General features: G+C 53.0%; 2 protein-coding genes across 3 annotated transcripts in view; one reads left to right on the top strand and one right to left on the bottom strand.

The window, feature by feature from the left end:
* The window catches only part of ACP2 (acid phosphatase 2, lysosomal), a 99,461-nt gene extending 87,785 nt beyond the window's left edge, over positions 1–11,676 (top strand). Inside the window, exons 3-12 of one of the 2 annotated variants that reach the window (XR_012252805.1) lie at positions 2,831–2,917; positions 2,996–3,148; positions 7,167–7,265; positions 7,339–7,428; positions 8,022–8,154; positions 8,489–8,574; positions 8,794–8,900; positions 9,631–9,806; positions 10,096–11,130; positions 11,277–11,676. Coding sequence is in view for 1 of the 2 variants with exons in the window: in XM_073658933.1 (XP_073515034.1) it covers positions 2,831–2,917; positions 2,996–3,148; positions 7,167–7,265; positions 7,339–7,428; positions 8,022–8,154; positions 8,489–8,574; positions 8,794–8,900; positions 9,631–9,806; positions 10,096–10,232 (1,068 nt within the window). In the remaining variant the exon portion in view is untranslated. Of the gene's footprint in view, positions 1–2,830; positions 2,918–2,995; positions 3,149–7,166; positions 7,266–7,338; positions 7,429–8,021; positions 8,155–8,488; positions 8,575–8,793; positions 8,901–9,630; positions 9,807–10,095 lie in introns of both variants that reach the window. The other variant, XM_073658933.1, reaches the window with a different exon arrangement.
* A 952-nt stretch (positions 11,677–12,628) lies between these two features.
* The window catches only part of DDB2 (damage specific DNA binding protein 2), a 29,588-nt gene continuing 19,564 nt past the window's right edge, over positions 12,629–22,652 (bottom strand). Inside the window, 11 exon segments of the mRNA XM_073658932.1 lie at positions 12,629–14,717; positions 14,720–14,820; positions 15,281–15,326; positions 15,475–15,639; positions 15,918–16,063; positions 16,150–16,327; positions 16,418–16,517; positions 16,841–16,986; positions 17,077–17,265; positions 17,343–17,443; positions 17,741–17,888. Of these exon segments, the coding sequence (XP_073515033.1) occupies positions 14,490–14,717; positions 14,720–14,820; positions 15,281–15,326; positions 15,475–15,639; positions 15,918–16,063; positions 16,150–16,327; positions 16,418–16,517; positions 16,841–16,986; positions 17,077–17,265; positions 17,343–17,443; positions 17,741–17,888 (1,548 nt within the window). The 3' untranslated portion in view covers positions 12,629–14,489.

Below are 22,652 nucleotides of genomic sequence, written 5' to 3'. Positions count from 1 at the left end.
ACAGTGTGTAGTGAGCGCCCCCTCCTGGTGAGATGATATTACTGTCAGTGTATGTTCAGTATGTAGAGAGCTCCCCCTGCTGGTGAGATGATATTACTGTCAGTGTATGTACAGTGTGTAGTGACCTCCCCCTGCTGGTGAGATGATATTACTGTCAGTGTATGTTCAGTGTATAGTGAGCTCCCCCTGCTGGTGAGATGATATTACTGTCAGTGTATGTACAGTGTGTAGTGAGCTCCCCCTGCTGGTGAGATGATATTACTGTCAGTGTATGTTCAGTATGTAGAGAGCTCCCCCTGCTGGTGAGATGATATTACTGTCAGTATATGTACAGTATATAGTGAGCTCCCCCTGCTGGTGAGATGATATTACTGTCAGTGTATGTACAGTATGTAGTGAGCTCCCCCTGCTGGTGAGATGATATTACTGTCAGTGTATGTACAGTGTGTAGTGACCTCCCCCTGCTGGTGAGATGATATTACTGTCAGTGTATGTACAGTGTGTAGTGAGCTCCCCCTGCTGGTGAGATGATATTACTGTCAGTATATGTACAGTGTGTAGTGAGCTCCCCCTGCTGGTGAGATGGTATTACTGTCAGTATATGTACAGTGTGTAGTGAGCTCCCCCTGCTGATGAGATGGTATTACTGTCAGTGTATGTACAGTGTGTAGTGAGCTCCCCCTGCTGGTGAGATGATATTACTGTCAGTGTATGTACAGTGTGCAGTGAGCTCCCCCTGCTGGTGAGATGATATTACTGTCAGTGTATGTACAGTGTATAGTGAGCTCCCCCTGCTGGTGAGATATTACGGTCAGTGTATGTACAGTGTGTAGTGAGCTCCCCCTGCTGGTGAGATGATATTACTGTCAGTATATGTACAGTGTATAGTGAGCTCCCCCTGCTGGTAAGATGATATTACTGTCAGTGTATGTACAGTGTGTAGTGAGCTCCCTCTGCTGGTGAGATGATATTACTGTCAGTGTATGTACAGTGTGTAGTGAGCTCCCTCTGCTGGTGAGATGGTATTACTGTCAGTGTATGTACAGTGTGTAGTGAGCTCCCCCTGCTGGTGAGGTGATATCACTGTCAGTGTATGTACAGTGTGTAGTGAGCTCCCCCTGCTGGTGAGATGATATTACTGTCAGTATATGTACAGTGTGTAGTGAGCTCCCCCTGCTGGTGAGATGGTTTTACTGTCAGTGTATGTACAGTGTGTAGTGAGCTCCCCCTGCTGGTGAGATGGTATTACTGTCAGTGTATGTACAGTGTGTAGAGAGCTCCCCCTGCTGGTGAGATGGTATTACTGTCAGTGTATGTACAGTGTGTAGAGAGCTCCCCCTGCTGGTGAGATATTACTGTCAGTGTATGTACAGTGTATAGTGAGCTCCCCCTGCTGGTGAGATGATATTACTGTCAGTGTATGTACAGTGTATAGTGAGCTCCCCCTGCTGGTGAGATGATATTACTGTCAGTATATGTTCAGTGTATAGTGAGCTCCCCCTGCTGGTGAGATGATATTACTGTCAGTGTATGTACAGTGTGTAGTGAGCTCCCCCTGCTGGTGAGATGATATTACTGTCAGTGTATGTACAGTGTGTAGTGAGCTCCCCCTGCTGGTGAGATGATATTACTGTCAGTATATGTACATTGTATAGTGAGCTCCCCCTGCTGGTGAGATGATATTACTGTCAGTGTATGTACAGTCTGTAGTGAGCTCCCCCTGCTGGTGAGATGATATTACTGTCAGTGTATGTACAGTGTGTAGTGAGCGCCCCCTGCTGGTGAGATGATATTACTGTCAGTGTATGTTCAGTATGTAGAGAGCTCCCCCTGCTGGTGAGATGATATTACTGTCAGTGTATGTACAGTGTGTAGTGACCTCCCCCTGCTGGTGAGATGATATTACTGTCAGTGTATGTACAGTGTATAGTGAGCTCCCCCTGCTGGTGAGATATTACTGTCAGTGTATGTACAGTATGTAGTGAGCTCCCCTGCTGGTGAGATGATATTACTGTCAGTGTATGTACAGTGTGTAGTGAGCTCCCTCTGCTGGTGAGATATTACTGTCAGTGTATGTACAGTGTGTAGTGAGCTCCCCCTGCTGGTGAGATTATATTACTGTCAGTGTATGTACAGTGTGTAGTGAGCTCCCCCTGCTGGTGAGATATTACTGTCAGTGTATGTACAGTGTGTAGTGAGCTCCCCCTGCTGGTGAGATATTACTGTCAGTGTATGTACAGTGTGTAGTGAGCTCCCCCTGCTGGTGAGATATTACTGTCAGTGTATGTACAGTGTGTAGTGAGCTCCCTCTGCTGGTGAGATATTACTGTCAGTGTATGTACAGTATGTAGTGAGCTCCCCTGCTGGTGAGATGATATTACTGTCAGTGTATGTACAGTGTGTAGTGAGCTCCCCCTGCTGGTGAGATATTACTGTCAGTGTATGTACAGTGTGTAGTGAGCTCCCCCTGCTGGTGAGATGGTATTACTGTCAGTGTATGTACGTGTGCAGTGAGCTCCCCCTGCTGGTGAGATGATATTACTGTCAGTGTATGTACAGTGTGTAGTGAGCTCCCTCTGCTGGTGAGATGATATTACGGTCAGTGTATGTACAGTGTGTAGAGAGCTCCCCCTGCTGTTGAGATGGTTTTACTGTCAGTGTATTTTCAGTACGTAGAGAGCTCCCCCTTGTGTTCAGATGCTAAATAACTATATACAAATTAGCAGAAAACTATCTACTTACAGTATCTATCCATTATTTATCTATTTACTCAGCATCTAGTTTTCTGAGTTGCACTTTTTATTGTAAAACTTTGTTTTATTCTGTTTAGATTGGGATGAGGCAGCAGTGGGATTTGGGGCAGGCGCTACGAGCGCGTTACAAAGGATTCCTGAACGAGTCGTACGACCGGCACGAGGTAAGAGAACGTCTCAGGGCTGGGGAAGTTTGGCGCGGTGTCACCGCTTCTTATATTTGCTTCCTGTCCCTTCCCCAGATCTATGTGAGGAGTACAGATGTGGACCGCACGCTGATGAGTGCAGAGGCGAACCTGGCCGGCCTGTACCCACCTGTGGGCGCAGAGGTCTTCAACCCAAATATCAGCTGGCAGCCGATCCCGGTGCACACGGTGCCGGACACTGAAGAGCGGGTGAGTGATGGCGACACTGGCGGTGCTCGGGTACACACTGGCGGTGCTCGGGTACACAGGGGCGGTGCTCGGGTACACACTGGCGGTGCTCGGGTACACAGGGGCGGTGCTCGGGTACACACTGGCGGTGCTCGGTTACACAGGGGGCGGTGCTCGGTTACACAGGGGCGGTGCTCGGGTACACACTGGCTGTGCTCGGGTACACAGGGGCGGTGCTCGGGTACACACTGGCTGTGCTCGGGTACACAGGGGCGGTGCTCGGGTACACACTGGCGGTGCTTGGGTACACAGGGGCGGTGCTTGGGTACACAGGGGCGGTGCTCGGGTACACACTGGCGGTGCTCGGTTACACAGGGGGCGGTGCTCGGTTACACAGGGGGCGGTGCTCGGTTACACAGGGGCGGTGCTCGTGTACACACTGGCGGTGCTCGGGTACACGCTGGCGGTGCTCGGGTACACGCTGGCGGTGCTCGGGTACACGCTGGCGGTGCTCGGGTACACGCTGGCGGTGCTCGGGTACACAGGGGCAGTGCTCGGGTACACACTGGCGGTGCTCGGGTACACACTGGCGGTGCTCGGGTACACACGGGCGGTGCTCGGGTACACACTGGCGGTGCTCGGGTACATAGGGGCGGTGCTCGGGTACACATGGGCGGTGCTCGGGTACACACTGGCGGTGCTCGGGTACACAGGGGCGGTGCTCAGGTACACAGGGGCGGTGCTCGGGTACACAGGGGCGGTGCTCGGGTACACACTGGCGGTGCTCGGGTACACACTGGCGGTGCTCTCGTACACACTGGGAGTGCTCGGGTACACACTGGCTTTGCTCGGGTACACAGGGGCGGTGCTCGGGTACACACTGGCTGTGCTCGGGTACACAGGGGCGGTGCTCGGGTACACAGGGGCGGTGCTCGGGTACACAGGGGCGGTGCTCGGGTACACACTGGCGGTGCTCGGGTACACAGGGGCGGTGCTCAGGGACACACTGGCGGTGCTCGGGGACACACTGGCGGTGCTCGGGTACACAGGGGCGGTGCTCGGGGACACACTGGCGGTGCTCGGGGACACACTGGCGGTGCTCGGGGACACACGGGCGGTGCTCGGGTACACAGGGGCGGTGCTCGGGTACACACTGGCGGTGCTCGGGTACACAGGGGGCGGTGCTCGGTTACACAGGGGGCGGTGCTCGGTTACACAGGGGCGGTGCTCGTGTACACACTGGCGGTGCTCGGTTACACAGGGTCGGTGCTCGGGTACACACTGGCGGTGCTCGAGTACACACTGGCGGTGCTCGGTTACACAGGGGCGGTGCTCGGGTACACACTGGCGGTGCTCGGGTACACACGGGCGGTGCTCGGGTACACACGGGCGGTGCTCGGGTACACACTGGCGGTGCTCGGGTACATAGGGGCGGTGCTCGGGTACACACTGGCGGTGCTCGGGTACACAGGGGCGGTGCTCAGGTACACACGGGCGGTGCTCGGGTACACAGGGGCGGTGCTCAGGTACACACTGGGAGTGCTTGGGTATACACTGGCTTTGCTCGGGTACACAGGGGCGGTGCTCGGGTACACACTGGGAGTGCTCGGGTATACACTGGCTTTGCTCGGGTACACAGGGGCGGTGCTCGGGTACACACTGGCTGTGCTCTCGTACACACTGGCGGTGCTCGGGTACACACTGGCGGTGCTCGGGTACACAGGGGCGGTGCTCGGGTACACACTGGCGGTGCTCGGGTACACACTGGCGGTGCTCGGGTACACAGGGGCGGTGCTCGGGGACACACTGGCGGTGCTCGGGGACACACTGGCGGTGCTCGGGGACACACTGGCGGTGCTCGGGGACACACGGGCGGTGCTCGGGTACACACTGGCGGTGCTCGGGTACACACTGGCGGTGCTCGGGTACACACTGGCGGTGCTCGGGGACACACTGGCGGTGCTCGGGGACACACTGGCGGTGCTCGGGGACACACGGGCGGTGCTCGGGTACACACGGGCGGTGCTCGGGTACACAGGGGCGGTGCTCAGGTACACACTGGGAGTGCTCGGGTACACACTGGCTTTGCTCGGGTACACAGGGGCGGTGCTCGGTTACACAGGGGCGGTGCTCGGGTACACACTGGCGGTGCTCTCGTACACACTGGCTTTGCTCGGGTACACAGGGGCGGTGCTCGGGTACACACTGGCTGTGCTCGGGTACACAGGGGCGGTGCTCGGGTACACACTGGCTGTGCTCGGGTACACAGGGGCGGTGCTCGGGTACACACTGGCGGTGCTTGGGTACACAGGGGCGGTGCTCGGGTACACAGGGGCGGTGCTCGGGTACACACTGGCGGTGCTCTGGTACACAGGGGCGGTGCTCGGGGACACACTGGCGGTGCTCGGGAACACACTGGCGGTGCTCGGGTACACAGGGGCGGTGCTCGGGTACACACTGGCTGTGCTCGGGTACACAGGGGCGGTGCTCGGGTACACACTGGCGGTGCTCGGGGACACACGGGCGGTGCTCGGGGACACACTGGCGGTGCTCGGGGACACACTGGCGGTGCTCGGGGACACACTGGCGGTGCTCGGGTACACACTGGCGGTGCTCGGGTACACACTGGCGGTGCTCGGGTACACAGGGGCGGTGCTCGGGTACACACTGGCGGTGCTTGGGTACACAGGGGCGGTGCTTGGGTACACAGGGGCGGTGCTCGGGTACACGGGCGGTGCTCGGGGACACACTGGCGGTGCTCGGGGACACACTGGCGGTGCTCGGGTACACAGGGGCGGTGCTCGGGTACACACTGGCGGTGCTCGGGTACACACGGGCGGTGCTCGGGTACACACTGGCTGTGCTCGGGTACACAGGGGCGGTGCTCGGGTACACACTGGCGGTGCTCGGGTACACACTGGCGGTGCTCGGGTACACAGGGGCGGTGCTCGGGGACACACTGGCGGTGCTCGGGTACACGGGCGGTGCTCGGGTACACACTGGCGGTGCTCGGGTACACACTGGCTGTGCTCGGGTACACAGGGGCGGTGCTCGGGTACACACTGGCTGTGCTCGGGTACACAGGGGCGGTGCTCGGGTACACACTGGCTGTGCTCGGGTACACAGGGGCGGTGCTCGGGTACACAGGGGCGGTGCTCGGGTACACACTGGCGGTGCTCGGGTACACACTGGGAGTGCTCGGGTACACACTGGGAGTGCTCGGGTACACAGGGGTTGTGCTCGGGTACACACTGGCTGTGCTCGGGTACACAGGGGCGGTGCTCGGGTACACACTGGCTGTGCTCGGGTACACAGGGGCGGTGCTCGGGTACACAGGGGCGGTGCTCGGGTACACACTGGCTGTGCTCGGGTACACAGGGGCGGTGCTCGGGTACACAGGGGTTGTGCTCGGGTACACACTGGCTGTGCTCGGGTACACAGGGGTTGTGCTCGGGTACACACTGGCTGTGCTCGGGTACACAGGGGCGGTGCTCGGGTACACACTGGCTGTGCTCGGGTACACACTGGCTGTGCTCGGGTACACAGGGGCGGTGCTCGGGTACACAGGGGCGGTGCTCGGGGACACACTGGCGGTGCTCGGGGACACACTGGCGGTGCTCGGGTACACAGGGGCGGTGCTCGGGTACACAGGGGCGGTGCTCGGGTACACAGGGCGTGTGTGCCTCTCCTGGCACCTGAGTAGCAGATCTCTGCCTCCTCACGCCTTTATGGAGATGGAGACATTCCTTCCTGCCAGGTGTCAGTATTTTTAACCCTACATTTGTAGTTGGGATTGACGCTGTATTTTATAATCTACTGCAAAATGTGAAAAAATTCCCAGTGGCGTCGCACTAAGCAAACCGCGCCATTTACTGCCGCTGTCAAAGATCAGCAGCAGCGATCAGAGGCAGGTGCCGCATATAACGCAGCTTCATACACCCGCCCCAATGTGCCACAGACGGGCAGCACGTGGCGGCAAGGGTTGGGGGCTCAGACTGGTGGTAGTTTTTGGCGTTGACCCCATATTGTTTGATTTCAGCTGTTAAAGTTTCCAATTCTACCTTGTCCGAAATATGTGAAGCTGCAAGAAGAGACGCGGCACTCGCCCGAGTATGTGAACAAAACCAGAGACAATATAGTAAGTCCGGCGGAGGCCGCGTGTCCTGCTCGTCACATCCCGCACTTCATCCTCACACCTCTTTATTCTGCAGGATTTCCTGCACATGGTCGCCAATAAGACCGGACTATCGGACTGCTCGCTAGAGTCTGTATGGACCGTCTCCGACGTCTTGTTCTGTGAGGTCAGTCATTTCTAGAGTCTCTTCATGACATTGCTTTCTGCCGAAACCTTTCCAATATCGGGGGGATTTTAGGAAATATTATCAATGTGCGATTGTAAGGCCTCTGCAGCCCCCCCAGGACCCCTACTAATCATCATCAGCATTCGCCGGAGTGCAGCTCCCGACACCGCGACATCTGGACTCGTGGGTCTGGTTCTGACAACCATCGATCCCTGCAAATCTGTTCAACTGCTATTGTGATGCCTTTCAGTTCACTGGCAGGGTTATCGGTCCTTCATCAATGGAAGGGGCCATAATGGCTGACGGATGCAATACCCTGTAGCCCAGTGATCCGCACACTTCGGACTCTCCATGTGTCGCAAAACTACAATTTTAATGATGCATTGAAGCCACATGGTGTTGTGGCATGATGGGAGTTGTAGTTTCTCTGCCGCTTTCATTCATTGGGATCCTCAAACCCCCCCCCCCAATATAACCAATGACCCCAGAATAAAAGCAAGTTTAAAAAAAAAAAAAAAAAAACACTGGCCCTTTAAATGTCTATCTTTCATTCAGAATTATGAATTTATTCCTTTTTTTTTTTTTTGCCTTAGTCGAGACACAACCTGAGCCTCCCGTCCTGGGCAACCAAAGACGTCCTGGAGCGACTGGGCGACTTGAAGAATTTCGGCTTCCGGTTCCTGTTTGGGATCATCGAGCAGGAGCAGAAGGCGCGGCTGCAGGGAGGTGAGAGCCGAGGGATCTGCTGCCCAGCCGCCTCCGCTGCCCAGCCGCCTCCGCCGCCCGGCCGCCTCCGCCGCCCGGCCGCCTCCGCCGCCCGGCCGCCTCCCGGCCGCCTCCGCCTCCCGGCTGCCTCCGCCGCCCGGCTGCCTCCGCCGCCCAGCTGCCTCCGCCGCTCAGCTGCCTCTGCCACCCGGCCGCCTCCGCCGCCCGGCTGCCTCCGCCGCCCAGCCGCCTCTGCCGCCCAGCCGCCTCCGCTGCCCGGCCGCCTCCGCCAGTGACCCGATGACGGCGCCGGCAGTCGGGCACTTCTATAGGTGACGTCCTTTGCTTTTTGCAGGTGTATTGGTGAATCAGATCCTGAAGAACCTAACAGCAGCCGCACAGAGCGCCTCCACGAGGCTGAAGCTGATCGCATACTCGACAGTAAGTGGCCGATTTCTGGACATGGCGTGACCTGAATTTCTGGTTTGCATATATTTGTGTCCCCCCCCCCTCCCCGTATTTGTCCTCTCATTGCAGATGAGACAGGAGGACCACCACCCTCAGCCTTGGCATTTATTTCGGGGGATGATGGCCTCCGGATATATCATGGTCTCTCGTCTTGTAGCCCGTAGTAATGATTTCTTATCGTGTCTCCTCCAGCACGACACCACGCTGGGCGCCCTGCAAATGGCGCTGGACGTCTACAATGGAAAACAAGCCCCGTACGCGTCCTGCCATATATTCGAGCTGCACGAGGAGTCTTCGGGGTAGGACGTTCACAGTAATCCGCTGATATCACCAGTCGCAGATATTTTATCCTCCCCTATAGGGAACAGGATTACGGTTGTTTTTTTTTTTTGCTCCCAGTGACGCGGTTGTTATTTGCGTTGTTTAAGGTGCGGAGACGATCACCACATTGTAACACTAATATCTTCCCATTAGATATGGCGCAGATTGATTTGCAGGACACGGTCCGTCAGCCTCAGAGACCTATACCCTCTGACCTGGCGGCCTCCACAGTTCTTCTTTTGATTGGACGATCTGTTGTGACATCATCAGGACAACTAATCGGAATAAGAGGCACGGATGCAGTCAGGTCGGAGGCGGCTGCCGTCGCAGATTACCGACATGGCTGATGCACCAGGCCCTGCACATCGATCCACGCCATGCCCGGTGTGAGCCCGTACATGGCACACAATGGTGTTATTTGGTGCTGTGTGTAAAGGGGTCTGGCCAACTACTCAGGTCAATAACTACAACAGAGAAGGGGGCTGGCTGAGTTACCGAAATAAGCCGTCTCCATCCTACGGCAACGCCGCAGACACTGAGTGATGGAGGAAGACGAGGCTGCTGAGGATCGGGGAACCTTTAAACATTTATAGAGCATTTACCTTTTCTCTTTATGGAAAACTCCTTTAAGGATTATGACGGGACATGTAGAGCTCTGCCGTCTTCTCCTCGTCCATCGTTCGTATTTCTTTCATTGTTTTCCACCAGAAACTTCACGGTGGAGATGTACTTCAGGAACGTCAGCACGCAGCCGCCCTTCCCCGTGACATTACCGGGCTGCACGCACAGCTGCCCCCTAGAAAAGTTTCAGAGCTTATTGGATCGAGTCATCGCTAAAGACTGGGAGAAAGAGTGTCAGCTCTCCAGCCCAGACAACGACAAAGGTGAGGGGGTGACGCAGACACTAATAATCCTGGACCCATGCGAGGAGGCCGTCCTCCTCCTCTCCGGCGGCTGCGGCGGCCGTCCTCCTCCTCTCCGGCGGCTGCCGTCCTCCTCCTTTCCGGCGGCTGCTGTCCTCCTCCTCTCCGGCGGCTGCCGTCCTCCTCCTCTCCGGCAGCCGTCCTCCTCCTCTCCGGCGGCTGCGGCGGCCGTCCTCCTCCTCTCCGGCGGCTGCCGTCCTCCTCCTCTCCGGCGGTTTTCTGACGCTTCTCTCTCGCTTTCCTTGCACAGAAGTCATCGTGGGTCTGGTCGCCGTCGGCTGCATCCTCTTCCTCCTCATCGTCCTCCTGCTCACAGTGCTTTTCCGACAGAAGTCTCAGACCAGCGGTTACCAGCACGTCTCCAGTCTGGGGGAGGATCAGAGCTGATTTCACTGCGTTTTTGATTATTTTTAATTCTTAGCAAATTTTTACAGTTTTATTCTTTTAAAATGGTATTTCTTAAACCTCCAGGAAAAAAAGGATTTTAATGGGAACAAAGCGATGTAAGCGATCTCCTGGACTGAGGAGACTAGATCTCCAGTGGGAACCAGATTGGTTGACAGCCAAACGTTCAGCCATCTGCTCGTCGGTCTCCTGGCTTCCCATACACAGACTGCGGTTCAGGGGTCTCAGATATATCTATGGGGTCCCGTTCTATTCTGCGCCGGCCACAGAAGGTAAAAGATAAAGTCACGTCAATGCAGCCCGTCCACTACATCCTCCGTCATCATCGGGGGTTTTATAGGCACATACTACTGTCCACACCCTATATCTGTAGTGTTCCCCATCATACCTGTAGGGGGCAGCACAGACTATTCACCCCCATGTACTTTCTGGAAGCGTTAGAACTTTGTTTTTTGCACCCTGCGACTCTTGTGCTTGTAGGTGTTGGTGTCTCATCTTTTTTTCCTGTTTGCAGTAATTCTGCGCCCATCGCATTCATCAAACACTAAATGTTCTGAATGGGGTCGGACAGATTTTTTATAGATTTGCTATTTCACTGTTTTTTAAAGCAGTAGCATTTTTTACACTTTCTACGCGTCCTAAAAGGAAATATGAACTCTGCGCCCTCTTGTTTTGGCCGCCATCATTTTTACATATCGGCACTAATTTGTTTTTGTACGATCACCGCTGTCTGAGCAGCCGCTACTGTTTTTGTTCTTATTAACCCTTAGGGATCTGCTGCTAAGCAAAACCGTCCTCCTTCCTGGCGGTGCGCTGTCATGTGTGGCGCTAGTACTGGGGACGCTACAGGCGGGCCGCGCTGGTACTGGAGAACCCACAGGTGGGCCGCCGTGTGTGGCACTAGTACTGGGGACGCTACAGGCGGGCCGCTGCTAGTACTGGAGAACCCACAGGCGGGCCGCTGTGTGTGGCGCTAGTACTGGGGACGCTACAGGCGGGCCGCTGCTAGTACTGGAGAACCCACAGGCGGGCCGCCGTGTGTGGCGCTAGTACTGGGGACGCTACAGGCGGGCCGCTGCTAGTACTGGAGAGCCCACAGGCGGGCCGCCGTGTGTGGCGCTAGTACTGGGGACGCTACAGGCGGGCCGCTGCTAGTACTGGAGAACCCACAGGTGGGCCGCCGTGTGTGGCGCTAGTACTGGGGACGCTACAGGCGGGCCGCTGCTAGTACTGGAGAACCCACAGGTGGGCCGCCGTGTGTGGCGCCAGCACTGGGGACCCTACATGTGATTCTTGCCGCCGCTGGACTGGTTATTTTGCACAATGATTTTACTGTACTTTTTGGTTTTTGTTTGTTTCTTTATCTGTCTAATAAGGGAAGTGAGATTTTTTTTTTTACTGAATAAAATTTGGAAGGATTGGGGCAGAGATGTCCACACTGAGTATTTTATTATAGTCCGTGTTTCGCATTGGGAAGTGTTTGGCTTTTTCCCGAGTCACTTGTGTAAAAAAACAAATTTTTTGGACACAATCATAACTGATCACCTGTCTATAAGGTAAGCGATACGTCACTGATCATTGGGGACCCGATGAGCGATCACATGAACAGAACGGAGGACGTGCAGACGCCTGACCCCCGCTGTGTTCGCATACAGGACGTGGAGGAGCCGGCTGTGTGGCGCAGCAGAGTTCTCCTTTATATTTTCCTCCAGGGTCTGATGTCGTCATTAGTTGTTGTGGCAGAAATCAGGATCCATCGCCGCAGGAATTGTAAGACCCCCCACTATGACTTGGAAAGTGGGCAAATGTAATAATGAATTCCTAGCCGCTCAGATAATCAGTCATTGACATTTAGGCCCTGGCCCCACTATCAGTATTTGGTCAGTATTCGGTCAGTATTTTTGCTCAGGAGCCAAAACCAGGTGAGGAACAATCAGAGAAAAGGTATAATAGAAACAAGTCACCAATTCTGCATTTATCACCCACTCCTGGTTTTGGCTCCCACTCCTGAGAAAAAACACTGACCGAATACTGATAGTGGGGCTGAGGCCAAAGGATGAGATCGGGATCTTCGGCATATAAGGGGGCTCCCTGTGTCGCTGCAGTCTCCTTTCCCTTGTGCGTCAACCCCCGACCTCAGGGTTTGACCGCTGGCGGCTGCTACATGAGAAGGGAACACAGATTTTTGCAACACACCAAATTTGACCCGTCACTTCCAAACAACTCCTGCAGTTTTTTTTAGCTCCTTGTTCACACATGGATTGCAATGTAAACCCTAAAATGGGAATTAGTCATCAGTGACCCCTGTGGGTTATTTCAGGCCATTACACGCTAATGCAAAATCTGGATATAAACACAAAATATTCCATACAAACGGCTAAAAAAGAAAATCACGTTTATTTCAGCTCAATATTTACAGCATAGAATATATACAGAATACGCTGGGAAGCCCCCGTGACTGCTCGTGTATATATCCTAACCACCGCGCGGCCCCCCAGAAAACAATTGTGCAACTTCACGTTTAATGCGGCATTTAACCCTTGCATTAACGTTTATGGCGAGTGAGTCGCAGGTCACTGATGCCGCGCTGCAACACTACGGATCTCAGCGTCACGTCTCCGTCCAAGCCATTGGGCTCCATATTTACATCCGATGCTCAATTTCGGCTACAGATCAGCAGAAACGCGGAGTGTCTACAGAGAACACGTCGCCTCCTTATAGGAAAAAATGTAAAAATATGATTTCCTATAGACATGTTTACATACAGACACTGTAATGAGGCCGAGGCAAAGTGCTGCCCGCAGGGACCCCAACAATGTGCGCACGTGTGCTCGCCCATGAAAGGTACCAGCATGTACGTGCACTAGCCTGGACCATAAAACAGAACAGATGAGTGTTTGCTGCCATGGCTTTGTTCACACAGACCATCTGTGTCTATATAAAAAAAACAAAAACACAAGTCACTGGATGAGCACATGGATAATGCACCCGGCTCCACAGTTTTTGCACGGACACCAATTTCCAGACCAACCGCAGGTCTCCCCCTGAACTCATGGTCACAGACCAGGACGATGCTTTGGGTCGAGAGCGACAGGATTTGTCCTGGAAATTGGGGCCAGTGAAATGCAGTCATTACAAGCCCCGTTCATGTGGCTGATATTCTCGTGTCCATTTATTATGGTCTCTGAGCCTTTTCCAATGCCTGTTTATTTTTTTTTGCAAACCGCCAGTTGCCATCATGTCCTATTTTTCAATGATTTGCAGATCAAACTGTCCCATAAAACCCCCCCCAAAAAAAACCTAAAAAACAGCAGACTGTACACGGATGTCATGCGAGTTACATCCGTGTGCAGTCTTTACCCCTTCGGTCACAAGGATTTTTAGACTTTGTGCACGCAGACTTTTTGAGGAGTTTTTTTTATTTTACCTGGCTTGCTCTGGAAAATACCTGCAAAAATAAAAAATTATTGAAATAAACACCCGAAAGACTGCGCCGATTCATTTGTATGGTAAAATCACTGATGGCCAAATCTTCAATCTTTCCAGCTTCAGGTTTTTTAAAGACACCTGATGGGAGAAAAGTGCAGGTCGTTGTTATAAAGCATCTCTTGATGGAAAACTCTTCAAACTTGGCGCTGTCCAATCAGAAGGATGAAAATAAGAAAAAAAAAAAAACTTTAAGAAAATAAAAACTCCTCGGAGATTAGTTTTTTTTTAACTGGAAATATCTATTTTTGACCCCCTCAAAAACTCTGTGTGCACCAAGCTTTAATCGACATAACAGTCTGAACCGGAACGGAGGAGGCTCTGCAGGAACGGAGGAGGCTCTGCAGGAACGGAGGAGGCTCTGCAGGAACGTTGTTGCATCCACCCACGTTCCATTTATGCATTTCTTGTGTGGGATGGATGGCGGGCGGGCGGGCGGCAGACCCCATATATGACTGTGCATAGAGTCACCAGCCTGTACCCGGCAGCCCGCATCAGAGCCCAATCGTTCGCTGCCACACGGATTTTCATTACCAATCGCTGCATATAATCCTGTATAATTTATTCACTTCTGGTAGCTGCCACCCATTGCTGGCTCGGGCAATGCCATCCTGGCTTTCTCACTGTATAACACATCGGCTGCGCAGGGTTCTTTGCCTTAACCCTTTGCTAGGAAATCCCATCAATGCCAAAAATCCCAGGTCGGAGTCAGAAGATTCCCGCATAGACGCGGCAGCAAGTTCGATAGAAACGTCATGCCTTTTGCAAAAAGTTAAGAGAAATGATAGCTGATGTAACCAAACGTCCCGGCCTGTTACACCCAGTGTGATAAGGCACGCGCGGAGTTTGGTTACAGCAGCAGTTAAGGCTGGACCTTCTCACTTTTCCTTCGTTGCCTCGTTGGCTAGTGGTTTCTTTCACCAGGATTTTCATCCGTTGCGACGTCTTGTCTTTTTTTAGGACGACGCGTTTCGGGTTTTTACTTCCTTCCCCACTGGGATCCCTTTTTCTCTCAAGGCTTTTACCATCTCCTCTTCCTTCATCATCAGGAGGATTTCTCGGCTCCAGATCAGAATGTTAAAACCTGAAACGAATAGGAAAAAAAAAAAAAATCTTGTTTCATGATCTGAGCACGATATCCACTGAATTAATGACGGTTCCAATATGAATGTTCGGTCAGGAAGCTTAAGGCCGAACTCACGCGGCCAACGATGTGTGGAGCGGCCACGGGAGGAACTAAGTTCATTTTCTCCCAGTAGCCGCACTTTCACTAACTTTCTAACTCTATTAACCCTATATCTGCAGCGATATTCGACACAATTTAAAGGGTAAAATAAGGTCTTAGATATGAGGACTTCATCCGGGTCACCGCGACAAAGAAATTGCAGATTGATCACACACAATTCCCAGCACAACAATCTTTTTTTTCACTTGGTAGTTTCTTGGTTTTTGTGATCTAAACCTAAAAGCTCGCTGAGGTTACGTTACAATAGGATCAGGAAGAAAAAAAAAAATGTATGAAAAATCCAGATGATGGCTCTTACCCATTCCTGAAGCCAAAAGGTCTCCCATAGGGTTGAACTTGTTTAGCTAGACACAGAGAGAAAAGGAGGGGGGTAAATAATAAAGTGAATTATGTTGCATCTTTTCAGATCTATCCAGTAAAATTCCTCTAGGGGATCAATAAAAACCAAAACAGGACGGAGCGCGAGCCCTATGGATGGTTACAGTAACCTACCGAGATAATACCGGATGCGTAGGGGTCGCACAGCTGGCACACTAAGTTGCCACTCTGCCCATCAAACACATCTACTGTGCGCAGCTCATCTGCTGTGTATCCAGGAAATTGAGGGTCCGGGTATCGACCAGCGACTATTAGGTCGTAGCGGGGATGCCAGGCGGCCTGCACAAGAATTGAATTATATATTAAAGAGCAAAAGGTACACAGAGTACAAAGTTTGGGGTCCGGCCTAAAAGTTTTGTGCATAATAAAGTTTGCAGTAGTCGCCCGTGATCTCTCCCGTGGTGGCTGCAGTTTCATCTAGGTCTATGCAGCAGGACTCCGAGCAAGAAAAGTCACTTGGCCACTTTTGGCTTCTAAACTAAGAAATCCAAAAGCTCAAAATTACATTATTGTGCAGTGTAGGGGGGTCAGCCGGAGACATGAAAGCCATAACAGACCTTTATGGCAGTCAGGTGCTGGAACTGGCGGTGCGGGTGGGGGATAATGCGCTGTGGCTGCGACCAATCATAGGCAGAATACACGCGGATCTCGCTGTGCTGGTCGGTGGTGAGAAGTTTGGCGCCGTCCCAGGGGCTGAAGTACGCTGCGGCACAGGAAATACAAGAAAGAATGAGATGGGTCCGCGACAAGCAGCTCGGAGAAAAGAAAGATGGAGAGCTGCGTCGTTACCAGAGTTTACGCCGCGGGCGTGCGGCATCGTGTACAGGCAGCTGGACTTATCCTTGATGTTCCTCAAGTCCCACAACTTCACAGTTTGATCCACGGAGGCGGTGGCCAGAAGCCATTCACATCGAGGGTTAAACTCCACATGCGTCACCTTCTTCTTGTGCAGCCTCTGCTTAAAGATCTTAAAGGAAAAAAAAAATAACAATCGCGGACCCCATAATCCTCACAGCCACGTACAGTATGGGACCCTCAGAATATACTCTGTGCTCACCTCCTTTCCGCAGGTCTCCAGCAGCACCACGTTACCCACGTTATCTCCAGTGACCACGCACCGCTGGCTGGCGGACACGTCCAGGCTGCAGTACCACATGCTAGAAAAAGAAAAATTAGCTGATTGTGCATGATGGGAGTTGTAGTTTTAAAAAAGCTCTGCTGCTATAAATGGGTGGGATCGCAGACACCAGACTTGTCATATATGCTCCGCTAAAGCAAGGGGCAATCCACAGTAATAACGGCTAGGGATCAGAACGTTGAGACCCTCACCACCGATCGCTAAAACAGGGGTCTGTGTCCCTGGTGCAGAGAATGGGGGGTTGTACATGTGCGCTGCAGCCCCAGGTAAAACAGCAGCGCACATGCACAACCACGACGGGGCCCCCCCCCCGCACGCCTCCATTAATAAATCCGCTCTTACGCCCAGTCTGCGGTGTTGGTAAATGTCTGCACGATCCGCCCGGTTAAGTCCTGCAGGACGGTGCTGCCTGAGACCGACGACTTATAAAGCTGATTCGGATTAAAAGGGTCAAATTTCATTCCGGTGATGCAGCCTCCGGCTCCAATCTGCAGGACAGGAGAAAGGCAATGAAAAGAAATAGAAAAAAAAAGCAAAGATGGCACCTGCACAGCATCACTCTGCCCCACCATACTTACTCCGGGGATCATGGTGTTATTTAACTCCTCATAGTCCCACAAAATAATGTCTCCTCCCTTCGACCCGACGGCCACTGTGTTGGGCTGAGTCGGATGCCATTCTAGAGTGGTGACTCTCCTATCGAAGGGGCTGTCGGTCCGATAGACAATGTAGGAGGCCAGGGACTGCAGGAATGGGGTCTGCAGGTACTGGGGAGGGACACACATGCCGGTCGGATGCAACGCATACATGGATGGTCGGCGTGCACATCACAGGGGACTCTTACCTTTGCTCTGACGTTCCCGCCCAGCGCGCTCCTGTATAGGTAATGTACAATGCTGGTCTGCAGCTCCTCCGCTCTGCGGGATTTTTTCTTATTTTGTAATTCTGACAAAAAAGAAAAATATATAAAGGCCAAATTGGGGGGGGGGGTGCGTTACGGGGTTATTCCCTAAAAAATCTAATTATCCCTATCGATAATGTAGGAGATAACTTGCTGCTCAATGGGGGGTACGATCACTGGGCCCTGCAGCCCTGTCCTGAATGGAGCGTGTGTGCGCGGCCTCCTCTCTATTCATTGTCTATGGGACTGCTGGAAATAGCCACATAGACAATGAAAGCAGCAGATGACCGAGCTGGAGAGGATAGCGGGGGTCCCAGCAAATCCCCTCTCCGTAGTATTACCTTTGCTGCACTCCGGTGCATCTTGTGGAACATTTTTCTTTCTCCCGGATTTTTTGGGCCCTTTATCGGCCCCAGGATCGGGCTCTCGTTTTTTTTTCGCCTGTGGCTCTTCTGTCGTCTTTGCTTGAGCTGACCGTTTGGAACGCATCTAGAAGGGGGAGAAAGAAACCACACGTAAAACCCCGATAATCACCTGCAGCCCCCAGAATGGACCGCCAGTACGGGCGAGCGCGGCGGCAGCAGTATTTCCTGTCCCTTTCCATGGAGGTGAAGGGACAGGAGTGACGATGCTGAAAGATCAGACTACACATAGCTCTGCACAGGGGCTGCATACACAAGAAGTGGGTCACGTAGAGCCAAGAGTATTTGCAAAACTTTTTCTTTTTTTACTGCTAAATTTAATGGAGCAATTAAAAAAAAATGCGTAAAAGAGGTTTTCTGGTAGCAGAAAAAGAAACAAATTATTATTATAATTATTATTTGTTTTTCGTCCCAGGAGACGGTGGCGATTCAATACTTTTTATAGTTCCACTTTGTGGATGATTTCTTTCTCCAGCAGTGACCGGGAACTACATGTCCCACGATGCCTTGCACCCGCTATGGCTGCATTTTCCCACTGCACCTCTTATGCAGGAGTAAAACGCGCCAGGCACCGAAAAGTAACCCCTCACTGCAACGTTAGTAAAGCCGCCCAACGCCGCGATCCGGACCCCATGTGCGCTATTAACCCCGTCCTGCACGTGACGTCGAGAGCACGGGGCAAAGTCCCCTCCATGACAGGTAAGTGCCGACTGTTTTATACAGACTGATCCAGGTTGGCTTTAGGTGGATGGAGTCATGTGATCGTTCTAGCACCAACTAGTCCTGCCCCCCCCCCCCCCCATGATGCCCCTCGTTGCAGCCGCCATCTTTGTATTCCAAGGGAGACCGTCATTTTTCTAAAAATAAAAAGTTAATCAAACCCCAAAAACTGATCAAAATGTTGGTTGTACCCCACAATGGGATCAATAAAAACCTCAGCCCGCCCCGCAAAAAAAACACAAAACACAAAGCGCCATTAATGGAAAAATAAAAAAAAAACTACAAAAACGTAGAATTTTTTTTAATTTTTACAAATTTCAAATTTTTTTTTAATACAACTAAAAATATATATATAAAACGTAAAAGCTTGGTATCGCCGTCATCGCGCCTCCGTGGAGAACGACGCGGCAAACGCCATGGAGACAATAATAATCTGCCGAACGGCGACGGCAAAATACGGAAGATACGGCCGCGGAAGGGAAAAGCATACGCAAAAATGATGGAAGGGGTTAATGCTCACAGTGACCTTTGACTCCTGGGGTCACCTCCACTATAGGGGGGGGGGGGGGGGAGTATAATAACATAATAGCTGGCTGCACCACGTGATTCTTAAAGGGGTTTGCACATTTCAGTGTTATATAACCCCTGCTGTCGGCTCAGTGCTTATTATGCAGCCGGCATGTTCTGAGAAGGACGTGTGCCGGTTACGTGACCCGTACGTCCGCCCGGTCCCTCCTCACGTTACCTGTTAGCCCCGGTAACGTCCGTCCGCTAGGGAACCAAGATGTCGTGTGAGTAGTGCGCAGGCGCAGCAGGAGGCACAGCTCCATCCACAGCTCCACCCTCTAATATTTGCATGACGCGTTCTGATTGGCTGGTGGCGACTCCATAGTTATTATCAGATCTCCCTCCCTTTAAAAAAAAAAAAAAAGGGTGAGGCGACGTCCTCTGCCTCAGCAATCACATCGGCCGATCTGATTGTACAATCGTGTTCTAGAATAAAGATGATGCCGAGCTATGGCTGCCTTGTTCATGGACGGCATTTTCTACCTATAAAGTTTAAAAAGTAAAAGCAATTATCATGTGAAGTTATGTTTAAGGAGACAAGTCCCATAGTAATGGTTGAATTTGCCCTATTTTTTGGCGCTTTTTCTGGGCTTTGTGCACATGGTGCCCAGTCAGGCATAGATGCTTAGGGTGTGCACACGTGGCAATGGCCGCCAGCATCCGTCCGTGTAACATGAGGACCCGTACAGGATATGGTTAATACCGCGGCCTATGGCGGACGTCTGTACAGGAAAGCGCAGTCATACATCGGCGTTAACCCATTCATTTTCCTTTCTGTTTTTTATTTTTCAAACTTCTGATTTTTTTTTATTTCATCACTAAAGTAAGAAAAAAATTGGACGTTTGGTTTGGCCGTAATCACACTGAGGAGCAGAATCATATTCTGAGGTCATTTCCACCACAAAATGTACACCATAAAAACAATTCCCAAAAAAACAATGGCAGAATTGTCAGAATTGCAGGGGAGGTCATTGGTCGGTGATTACACAGGAGCTGCAGTGTCTCCGGACTTGTCTCCATCGAGCACATCGAGGACGTCACTGGTCGGTGATCACACAGGATCTGCCGGCAGCGTCTCCGGACTTGTCTCCATCGAGCACATCGGGGACGTCACTGGTCGGTGATCACACAGGATCTGCCGGCAGCGTCTCCGGACTTGTCTCCATCGAGCACATCGGGGACGTCACTGGTCGGTGATCACACAGGATCTGCCGGCAGCGTCTCTGGACTTGTCTCCATCGAGCACATCGGGGACGTCACTGGTCGGTGATCACACAGGATCTGCCGGCAGTGTCTCTGGACTTGTCTCCATCGAGCACATCGGGGACGTCACTGGTCGGTGATCACACAGGATCTGCCGGCAGCGTCTCTGGACTTGTCTCCATCGAGCACATCGGGGACATCATCATTGGTCAGTGATTACACAGGAGCTGTCGGTAGTCTCCATCGAGCACATCGGGGACGTCACTGGTCGGTGATCACACAGGAGCTGCCGGCAGCGTCTCTGGACTTGTCTACATCGAGCACATCGGGGAGGTCATTGGTCAGTGATCACACAGGATCTGCTGGCAGCGTCTCTGGACTTATCTCCATCAAACACATCGGGGACGTCATTGGTCGGTGATTACACAGGATCTGCCGGCAGCGTCTCCGGACTTGTCTCCATCGAGCACATCAGGGACGTCATTGGTCGGTGATTATATAGGAGCTGCCGGCAGCGTCTCCGGACTAGTCTCCATCGAGCACATCGGGGACGTCATTGGTCGGTCATCACAGAGGAGCTGCCGGCAGAGTCTCTGGACTTGTCTCCATTGGGCACATCGGGGTTGTCATTGGTCGGTGATTACACAGGAGCTGCCGGCAGCGTCTCCAGACTTGTCTCCATTGGGCACATCAGGGACGTCATTAGTCAGTGATTACACAGGAGCTGTCGGCAGCGTCTCCAGACTTCTCTCCATTGGGCACATCAGGGACGTCATTGGTCAGTGATTACACAGGAGCTGCCGGCAGCGTCTCCAGACTTGTCTCCATTGGGCACATCAGGGACGTCATTAGTCAGTGATTACACAGGAGCTGTCGGCAGCGTCTCCAGACTTGTCTCCATTGGGTACATCAGGGACGTCATTGGTCAGTGATTACACAGTAGGTGTCGGCAGCGTCTCTGGACTTGTCTCCATCGAGCACATCGGGGACGTCATTGGTCGGTGATTACACAGGAGCTGCCGGCAGCGTCTCCAGACTTGTCTCCATCGAGCACATCAGGGACGTCATTGGTCGGTGATTAGACGGGAGCTGTCGGCAGTGTCTCCAGACTTGTCTCCATCGAGCACATCGGGGACGTCATTGGTCAGTGATTACACAGGAGCTGTCGGCAGCGTCTCCAGACTTGTCTCCATTGAGCACATCGGGGACGTCATTGGTCGGTGATTACACAGGATCTGCCGGCAGCGTCTCCGGACTTGTCTCCATCGAGCACATCGGGGACATCATTGGTCGGTCATCACAGAGGAGCTGCCGGCAGAGTCTCTGGACTTGTCTCCATTGGGCACATCGGGGATGTCATTGGTCGGTGATTACACAGGAGCTGCCGGCAGCGTCTCCAGACTTGTCTCCATTGGGCACATCAGGGACATCATTAGTCAGTGATTACACAGGAGCTGTCGGCAGCGTCTCTGGACTTGTCTCCATTGGGCACACCTGGGGTGTCATTGGTCGATGATTACACAGGAGCTGCCGGCAGCGTCTCCAGACTTGACTCCATTGGGCACATCAGGGACGTCATTGGTCGGTGATTACACAGGAGCTGCCGGCAGCGTCTCCGGTCATGTCTCCATCGAGCACATCAGGGACGTCATTAGTCAGTGATTACACAGGAGCTGTCGGCAGAGTCTCCAGACTTGTCTCCATTGGGCACATCGGGGACGTCATTGGTCGGTGATCACACAGGAGCTGTCGGCAGCATCTCCAGACTTGTCTCCATGGAGCACATCGGGGATGTTATTGGTCGGTGATTACACAGGAGCTGCCGGCAGCATCTCCAGACTTGTCTCCATGGAGCACATCGGGGATGTCATTGGTCGGTGATTACACAGGAGCTGTCGGCAGCATCTCCAGACTTGTCTCCATGGAGCACATCGGGGATGTTATTGGTCGGTGATTACACAGGAGCTGCCGGCAGCATCTCCAGACTTGTCTCCATGGAGCACATCGGGGATGTCATTGGTCGGTGATTACACAGGAGCTGTCGGCAGCATCTCCAGACTTGTCTCCATCGAGCACATCGGGGACGTCACTGGTCGGTGATCACACAGGAGCTGCCGGCAGCGTCTCTGGACTTGTCTACATCGAGCACATCGGGGAGGTCATTGGTCAGTGATCACACAGGATCTGCTGGCAGCGTCTCTGGACTTGTCTCCATCGAACACATCGGGGACGTCATTGGTCGGTGATTACACAGGATCTGCCGGCAGCGTCTCCGGACTTGTCTCCATCGAGCACATCAGGGACGTCATTGGTCGGTGATTATATAGGAGCTGCCGGCAGC

Source organism: Phyllobates terribilis, unplaced genomic scaffold (genome assembly GCF_046119375.1).
Source record: "Phyllobates terribilis strain yellow unplaced genomic scaffold, ASM4611937v1 Scaffold_13__5_contigs__length_258822181, whole genome shotgun sequence".
In the NCBI taxonomy this organism is placed as follows: domain Eukaryota; kingdom Metazoa; phylum Chordata; class Amphibia; order Anura; family Dendrobatidae; genus Phyllobates; species Phyllobates terribilis.
Note: the sequence above shows the minus strand (reverse complement) of the source record. Positions and strands in the feature narration are given on the sequence as shown.